We start from the raw sequence: 9,312 nt of genomic DNA, 5'->3' as shown, positions 1-9,312 counted from the left end.
ATGATACCAGGCTGAACGATTATTGAGGAGAACCTGTTCAGTCGTTGAGTGGGTAAAGATCGAATGTGTGGCTGGAAGTCAATTCAGTTGTCATTTGTGCCACCAACATACCCTGTTGTGACGAAGTGTATGTGCGAGGTGTGTTGACTTTGCCTTCTGAATGCTATCACTAGTAACACACACATTCTGATGTGCACGGATTGGTTAGTGATTGGCTCTTGATCAAGTCTCGTAGGAATATATATTGTGTAGGTTGCGTAACAGTATCTGCATTCTTATCATCTGTAGCGATGGTCTGTGCTGTGGTGGGTGCACAACTGCACGCCCTACTGACGTGATGTGGTTCTCACAGTACACGACTGTTTATTTATACATTCCGTCAGGGTGGATGGTCGCCACTTCATTGTGCTTGTCGGTATGGCCACAAAGAAGCGGTACAACTGCTCCTGGAGAAGGGTGCCATCGTGGACACGAAAAACAATGTAAGTAAACTGTCCTAAAGTACCACACACGCTCTGTGCATGATGCGTTTAGTCGCTCTCAGAGTTGTTCACAGCGAGTGTAGTATCTCATGGATGTGCATACGTTGAATACAATGTGAGATTTTGGGCATGTTCGCGTTGCATGTTATCATTCAATGTCCATGATGACTCTTAATCTCAGATATTGTGCAATGTGCAATTTTCGCATCAATTCTTCCCATCACTTATGTGCGATTTGTGCGTGGTTCTATGTACTCTGTTGTAGTGCTTTTTGTTTCGGTACCTACTGCCACGGCATATAAAGTCGTGTTATTGGTAGTAGTGTAATAGCATGTGATAGGGTGCACCGGACATATTTTACACATCTAGATATAGATGTACATGTATGTATGTTGCTCATATCTGGATACAAACTTTCCGCAGCACGTTCGTATAACTTGATGATACAATCTGTCAAATTGGTATACAATGCTGCTTTTCACATGTGAGAGGCGTTCATTGTGATCTGAGCTAACCAATTCTGAGAACTATATGCTGTGTCGGATGTACTTATTTGTCGATCTGTCTATTCGACATTCGAAGTACATTTACATACTGAGCAGTACAATGAAGATAAAAAAATTAAAAAAGCCCAACTTAATTCGCGTTGCCTATAGTTATGTAGTGCGTATTTACAAGATATACGAGCTGCATCCTTTCTTTGTTTATAGGTTTGCTTGTTTGTCAGGGGTACTTGTTTTGTTTGTTTGTTTGTCAGTGCGTTTGTTCAGTTGTTCGTGCGTTTGCTTGTTTATCTATTCGTTTGTTATTATTTTGTTTGTTTTTTTTGTTTATCCGTCACGAACTTCGTTCTCAATTGAGACGGTTACGCTACCTGCCTAGTGATGTTCCTTGAGTGTCATATGGGGAAGATGTGTATTTTGCAAAAAAAATATTATGCTGGATTTCTTCTATTGCGCATCAACATTTGTAGTATTTATAAGTAGTCATATGGCCAGTGCAATACTATAAAATGATGAATCGTCAAGGAGTGCCGCTGTATATACGTGCTCGAATCACTCATTGTAAACGAACACTGTATGACTGAAGTGTGTCTCCGCAATTTGATTGTATATACACGAGCTACTTGAATATCCGACTAGGTACGACCAGCTAACATTTTGATTTTATTAATGAGCATATACCTGCGGGATGGAGCAGAGAGTCTAAGAGGCACATAGTGGTACATGGTGTTTCTATATGATCTTTTAATATTATTGACCGCATCACACTCATCTGCAGCATATCACAAAGCCAAGTCATGAACTATGATTGTCGCATGCATTGTTGACACCATTGTCATACTAGCATATTTAATATGTCGTCCTTTATTTTAATGTTTGTCTGTATTTCGCCGCACTACTTGTGGTATGGCCGTGAGCGAGTTTGGGCATTGCGGAGTAGGATTGAACTATAGGCTACGTTCCGGATCTGTATATAAAAGACTATCTGCGCAATACTATCTGCATGCATATGATCTGTTGTATGCGGCAATAGAAGTGATTGGTTCTCATTGTGCGCGACTGTTTTGTTTCTTCATTCCGTCAGGGCGGATGGACGCCACTCCACTCAGCTTGTAGTAGTGGACACAGAGATGTGGCGCAGCTGCTCCTAGAGAGAGATGCCGACGTGGAGATCAATAACTGCGTATGTAAGTGGTCTTGAAGTACCACACACATCGTGTACATGGCTATATAAGTCACTCTCTGAGCTGTCAATAGTAGATGTGTCTCTGGGGGTGAATACTTTGAGCACATGGTTGGAGTTTGCGGTCGTTGTTGCAAGTTGACATTCATTGTCCATGGTAAATTTGTTTCGTCATTGTGGTGTAGGACTACACTATATGTGATATTGTAGCTATGTTTCGGATCTGCGTATGTAACGCTTTCCGTTTAACACGACCACTATCCATGTCATCTGTTACGATGATGAGTGCTGTGGTGTTTGTACCGCTGCATGCTGTCCAGAAGTGCTTTAGTTCTCACAGTGCACGGCTGTTTGTTTCTTCTTACCGTCAGCTTGGATGGACGCCACTTCACTTGGCTTGTAAGTGTGGTCACAAAGATGTGGTGTTACTGCTCCTGAAGTGGAATGCCAATTTGGAGGCCAAAAACAAAGTGAGTAAGCAGTCTTGAAGTATCACACACGTAGTGTGCACGATGTTATGAGTCATTCATAAAGTTACGAATTGAAGATGTATCTTGTGATGGGCCTACCTTTGGGTACATCGAGGGAGTGTGAGGAAGCCAGAAATGCAAAAAAACCAACTAAAGTCCGTGATGAATATCTTAATTTAGGTATTTTTAAGCATGCGTGTGCCACAGTCAATTATTCCGTCACTTTTGTGCGATTTAATGAGTAGTTCGATGTGCTCTGTCGCATTGCTTATTGGTTCGGTACTTGGGGCTATGCGGTAGTGAATGCTGGATTTTTGGAAGTACTATAGAGATTGCTGCTATTTTTGTTACATCTAGACACAGATACAGTGAGTTGGACATGACTGGATGCACAAGTTCCAGACACAGTTCGTGTCATATATGGGATGACACAATCGGTCAAGATAATGTACAACGATGGATTTCACAAGAGCGATGATTTAATTTCGACCTCAGCTATTGCATCAGTGTCAATTCTGCAAACGTTATGATATGGTACCTTGTACACACGGACTTTCTTCGGCGCAAGTGCTATAAATTACGGCGTGTCTGGTGGTTGTGGGTTGTCTATGCGTCTACCCGCGGCATTTCACGCTTTCTTGCATATTCAGCCACACAAAAATATTGCCCTTTAAATGACTTTTATAAAAAAAATACACACAGGTGGTCGTATACAAAACTGGTACACAAACATATGTATCTGCACATCGATATGTGCATTTTTACTTCGTATTCTCGAATCTAAAACCTGTTGGTCATGTGATGGATCTATTAGGTGCAGCCGTACTATCATTTTTGAATTGAAGCTCTCTATCGCATTATGAACAAGCCCGGTAGTACAGGCGTGGCTCTCCGCGATTAGATTTTAATTCTAAGAGGTACCTAAATTTACGGCTAGGTGACGACCAACTACCATTTAGTTTTCATTCTTGAACATATACCTGCGGGATGCAATAGAAAATTCAAAAGACACTCTGCGGTGCAGGGTGTGTCTATATGTTATTCCAGTATCATTGACCTCATCGTACTCGCCTGCAGAATGCCAAGTCATGAATCTGTACGATTTTCGTGTGTAGGCGATTCGTATTGTGAAATATTATCGGGTTCACTTACACTTAGCAGTTGAAGTGTTGCTGCACACGGCCTGCGTGTGTTCACAGTTGGTTTTTAATGGAAAAATGAGATTTCTTCATCCTTCTAGTTTCGAGAAATACTTTCCAATTTGATGTGAGGTCCATTGCTAGTCGTAAAAGAGTACATGTGAACTGATAGGCATGATACTCTCTTCATTTGTTGGTTCATCACTGACGAAGTTGTGACAACCGCCCGCAACATGTGCAATTGATAAGTACACCCATTTGCACGATCTCCCAATTATTCTTCCAAACTTAACGGCAAATGTGTTACCCCATTATACACTTTCAATTAGCTGGCTGTCTTAGTGAGATACTACACTGTGGTACTACGTTGATACTACAGCACTTGATGTTGAAGACTGTGGGTCATGCTTTCACGTACAGGAGCTGCTTTGGCTATTCTTTTCCGTTGTTCAAATGGGAATGACTATCGTTCTAATAGAGTGTGGATAAGAACATATGTGCATCTGATCTGTAAAAAAGTTATGATGGGTAGAGTAATGAACGTTCATTTTCCCAACGTGTAAATTACTGCATCTGCTATTCTGACAAGTTGGTTTATCACTCGTGTATTATCAACAGAGTGGGAAAACTCCACTGGATCTTTGCAATGATGATAAGATGAAGCAATTTCTACGAAAAGCAATTCAGCAGAGAGCGGACCGACAAATACAGGTAGAGCCAATACTACATCGTTTTTTCTCGCTGGGGCAGTCGTTTTTCCACATATCGAGTCGTCCCGGATAACGGACTGATGTGACTGCGACAGGAAAGCATGAAAAATGGTCATTCAATGCGGACATGATTTGTATTGGTGTACGAAATGTACGCCACCTGCATTGCGATAGTTTTTATTGCCACTCACAGAAGATGAGCGTATTGTTTGGGTTCCACAGTGCCATATAGGTATATCCTTGACTATCACTTTCTGCAAAGACTGAGTGCTAGTCCAGTATAGTACGGCTGCAGGTACTTTTGGTCTCTGATGGTTGCATCTAGAGTGTTATGAATGTTCTGCTGCTAATGTGTTTGAGAATTGAGTGATCACCATCTCCCAGTATATTGTGTGGACCGTTGTCGCGGCATTGCCAAACAACCGTTTGGCAAGTCATTTGTAACGTGCAAACGGGCAGCGCGAATATTTCCTAACATTCTCGTGCACCCTATGTAGGCTATGAAAGCGATGGAACAGCGGGAGATGGAACAGCGGCGTATAGTAAAGCGGAAGATGGAACAGCGGCAGATGAAACAGCTACAGCTAGAGAAGCGAGAGATGGAGCAGCGACTAGCGGCACAGCAAGCGGTATGGACAGGTTGCATTCCGTGTGCTTGGGGTTCAATGCGCTGCTCCGCTATATATTCTACGTGAATAGTTTGCTGCCCTAATTTCGTCCCGTTGTCAACCACCCATCGCTGGCTTAGTATTCTACACTGCCTGTACCGCATAGTACACTCGCTCATCCGCGTCCATCCATATGTATCTCTTAGCTCGAGTCTCTGAACAGATTCGCCCTGTGCGTCCATCAAGCGCGCGCTGACACTGCAGCGTTGGCGCAGCAAGCAGCGAGCGTTGCACTACCCACTGGGGACGGAGAGACACTCGTGCAGTTCATCGCCGACGTTGATGCCTGCTATCAACACACCACACACGTGCGACAGGCTCGGCAGCAGACCATCGAGCTGGTGACGCGGTGCTGTGTAGTGTTACGCGGCATGGAGAACGCCTCAGCAGCCGAGGACACGTGTGGTGACTTCAAGAGGGCGGAGGTGGCGCTAGAAACCTTCAACGCACTCCAAACAAAGATTCATGAGGCGGATAGTGTGGAGGATAGGGATGTCACTCAACGCGACCGTATGCGGCGAGAGTGTGTCGATCTGATTGAGACAGCTCTGCAACAACATCGACCGACCAATCCCAATATACAGATTGGTGTATCGGCTATCGAAGCACTTGCTGAGCTCCGAACATGTCCACCAGACCCGCTTGAGGATGATACAAATGGGTTAAATCTAGAGGATGTTCAAAGACTGTGTAGGGATGCCAGTGGTAAAGGCGTGCGGTTCGCCTGTGATCTTGGCAACGAGTCCGCCATCAGTGCTGAGTGCGATGCTACGATAGCCAATGTGCGCGAAAAGCTCGTGGGCGCGTTGTTGCGGGAGTTTGGGTACAGCGATCCTAACGCAAGTAGTAGGCGGAAGCACATGGGCGGGTGCGTAGCTGTTCTCAGTGCAGAGTTGGCCTTTCAGGAGAGAACCGCGCACAAGCTGTCGGAGCCCCAAGAACTAGTAGGTGTGTTGTGTGCGCTGGAGTCTGCGTTGGAAGCTATTGTCGCTTACTGTCAACAGGCCAATGATTTGAATGGTAGATGTGCTCAACTGAGGAGGCAGCATATCCAGTTGACTGAGGGATTGACGGCCCCTGACTTGTCGGTGGTGGAGAGTCAGCCTCAGATAAACCTAAGTATAGCAATGCAACGTAAGCAGTGGAAAGTTCGGATCCTCATGATCGATACAGACACCGAAGAAGCTGAGGTGCGAGAAAAGTGCGCAGCGTGGGAACGCGACACCAGGGCCCGCGAGAGGGCTGCTGGCCGAGAGGTGGCGGCGTGGTTGCAGTTTGTCAAGCGCCACTACCCCGAGCTAGTAAAGCATCCCAGTGTGCTACAATGCTTTACAGCGGACGAGCTGGAGTGTGCGAGGCTGGGGCTTCTGCTCAAAGGGGAAACGGAGGCCAACTACCCGGCGGGTGAACTACTGTCGGGACGGCCTGGGCGGAATGTATGGCAGCGCACGGATGCGAGTGGGAAGGATGTGGTGGTCAAGTCCTACAACCTCGCGTCGCCGGAGCATCGCTTGCACTTCCTGCGGACGTGTGCTAAGCTGGGTGCATTGCGGGGTGTGCTCAACATGGTGCCCGTGGTGGGAGTGTTTACAGAGAATGACTGGGGCCGCGTGCTCATGCCGTACTACGCGAACGGCGACCTGTCCGCGTGGATCAGCGCGTACCCGCAAAGAGATCCCGCGCTGTGTCTGCGCATGGCCCATCAGATTACGTCAGCGGTTCTGGGTCTGCACGAGCTGGACATTGTCCACTGTGACCTTAAACCCAAGAACATTTTTATAACGTCCACACATGAGGTAAATTGTATTGGTATTTAGTTGTATTCATAACAATCACGCATGAGGTGCAGATGTTGAAGTTTGTGCATACTTGCACTTTTGTAGATACACGCATACGTTCAATACCACCACCCTGTATTTGTTTAGTGTATCCAGAGGTAAATTAGAACTTGCCCACCTGGTGGCCGACAGAAATGTCTCGCATTGGACTCGTTCTCTTGAATGTTTGGTTCATTGAGGTCATTTTCTGTGCTGTGCCCGTTGATTCTGGACTACATCACTACGCAGAGCCCACACTCGACGCTATTTTGCACCCACCCCACAAATATCGCTGCTAATATTTCCTCATGCCAATCGCACCGTTATATTTTACCATTTCCTATGTCTGCTCAGCCCACCTGAATGTTTTGCATTCGGTCAGTTGTCAAGTATCGCGCTTGTTGTTCTTTATTTCACCCAGTCATCGATAGGTCCCCGCCCATATTATTACAATTCGTCTTCACTTAGGATGGTTGATTCATGTTATCTAGGACAGAACCACCCCTCCGTACTCCCGGTGGTCGTTTATGTGTTCTATCATATCACTTCACGTACACTCCCTAAAGATTGTGCAACAAGTCAAATTGATTGGCCTAAATTAAGGAACGTATCATTGTTCACCATGCTTGAAGTCTACGACATGCCAGCTTATCATCAAAACCTCGCTCCTCCTGTATATATAGCTATCAACTTGTGCTGCAGACTATAGTTCACCTACATCTAAATGTCATCTTATTTACTGTACAGGCGTTGCTGGGTGGCTTTATCGATATACGCGACGCCAAAAGCACCGTGACATCGGCCGCGGGCACCACGCGGGAATACGCGGCCCCCGAGATCCGTTCTGAGAGTGTGAGCAAGTTCGAGAAAAGTGCGGACGTGTACTCGCTGGGGATTGTTCTGCGCGAGCTGCTCCATGGGCTGCGCGTCACGGGCATTTTTAACACCGTGACCGACGCCGGCTTTGCCAGTCTGATCCAACAAATGACAGCTGATAAGGCATCGGAGCGTCCTACGCTGACGTATGTGCTAGCGATGCCTATCTTCAGTGAGCTGCACAGTGCGCGCCTGTGTGGGGGCTGTCTGGACACCTATGCGGCGGTGGGCAGTCTCACGTGCAAGAACGGGCACGTTGTGTGCAACGACTGTGTGGACAGGGCCTTGGCGATCGACATGAATAGCATCAACCATGTCGCGCGCCACAATGGGCTGCTGCCTTGCATTATGCGAAGGAGCGGCTGCGATGGGCTGTGGGAGTTCCAAAGATATGTTTCGCATGTTACGAAGACGACTTTCGACACAGCCATATGTCTGATGAACAAACCTGAAATCCGCGCGGTGTTGTTAGAATTGAGGCGGGAGGCTGCCGAGGATCGCGAGTTCAAGCACATCGCTAACGAGATCCTACCACTGCGATGTCCGGCGATGGGACATGTGCTAGACGAGTCCTTTGACACCTGCTTCGCCTTGACTTGCGACTCGTGTCCGCGCGAAAACAGCGAGTTCTGTGCGCTATGTTGGGGAAGTTTTGGACGATACACATACTCGCATGTGGTGCGGTGTGCCCTCAACCCACGTCCAGGCCATTACTTCAACGCTATAACAGTCTTCCACGAGCTCAGACGGAAGGACCGCTCGCAGAAATTGAGGGATTACTGGGCCACGCTCCAGTTGGACGAGACTAGCAAAGAAAAGCTAGCAGAGCGTGTGCAGCCCCTACTGGACCAGTTGAAGCCTGAGGGGACGTACGACTCTATTTCCAATATCGTTGCTTAGAACCCTGGACAACCCACTGGCGGCCCATTCATCAATCGATACACATCTATAAATGAATACACATTCATAAATCGATAAATATATCCCGTTATTATGATACTACAGCGACGGCATAGTGATGGCAGCAAGGATTAAATTTAATTCATACCAAGATTGGATAGATGTTTGACGTGATTTATATCCCCAAAGGGTACATCATCGGAGTGAGCGATGGTTTTTGCGCAGTTTATTCAAGAGCATTTTGTGTCACAATTTGTGCACTAGATTATGTAAATCAGTTGCCCTGAGCACTTTACAAGCTATTGTGGACATAGTCTGTGTACGCGCCATGTAGTACCTATCCATTCATTGCAGTCATAATTCATCCCTTGAGTACCGTCCCCTTGACAGATACTCTATACCGTATTGAAATGTGTAGTATCTCCGCTATGTCGCATGTTTAATCTGTGCGATCTAAAAACGAGTAAACTTTAATCAGGCAGCCACGTGTAAGTTCTAAATTTGAGGTAAGGGAGGATTCGGTGGTAACATACACCTATATATATATATATATTCATCCATCTA

General features: G+C 46.2%; 1 protein-coding gene across 1 annotated transcript in view; it reads left to right on the top strand.

The window, feature by feature from the left end:
• SARC_08675 (serine/threonine protein kinase) overlaps nucleotides 1–8,900 on the top strand; it is a 10,969-nt gene extending 2,069 nt beyond the window's left edge. Inside the window, exons 3-9 of the mRNA XM_014297337.1 lie at nucleotides 384–482; nucleotides 2,070–2,168; nucleotides 2,540–2,638; nucleotides 4,396–4,488; nucleotides 4,985–5,116; nucleotides 5,302–6,951; nucleotides 7,720–8,900. Of these exons, the coding sequence (XP_014152812.1) occupies nucleotides 384–482; nucleotides 2,070–2,168; nucleotides 2,540–2,638; nucleotides 4,396–4,488; nucleotides 4,985–5,116; nucleotides 5,302–6,951; nucleotides 7,720–8,748 (3,201 nt within the window). The 3' untranslated portion in view covers nucleotides 8,749–8,900. The remainder of the gene's footprint in view (nucleotides 1–383; nucleotides 483–2,069; nucleotides 2,169–2,539; nucleotides 2,639–4,395; nucleotides 4,489–4,984; nucleotides 5,117–5,301; nucleotides 6,952–7,719) is intronic.
• Nucleotides 8,901–9,312: the final 412 nt, after the last annotated feature.

The sequence above is a fragment of the Sphaeroforma arctica genome, assembly GCF_001186125.1.
Source record: "Sphaeroforma arctica JP610 unplaced genomic scaffold supercont1.802, whole genome shotgun sequence".
Lineage (NCBI taxonomy): Eukaryota > Ichthyosporea > Ichthyophonida > Sphaeroforma > Sphaeroforma arctica.
The sequence above is the reverse complement of the archived record's forward strand: the minus strand, read 5'-3'. Positions and strand labels throughout refer to the sequence as shown.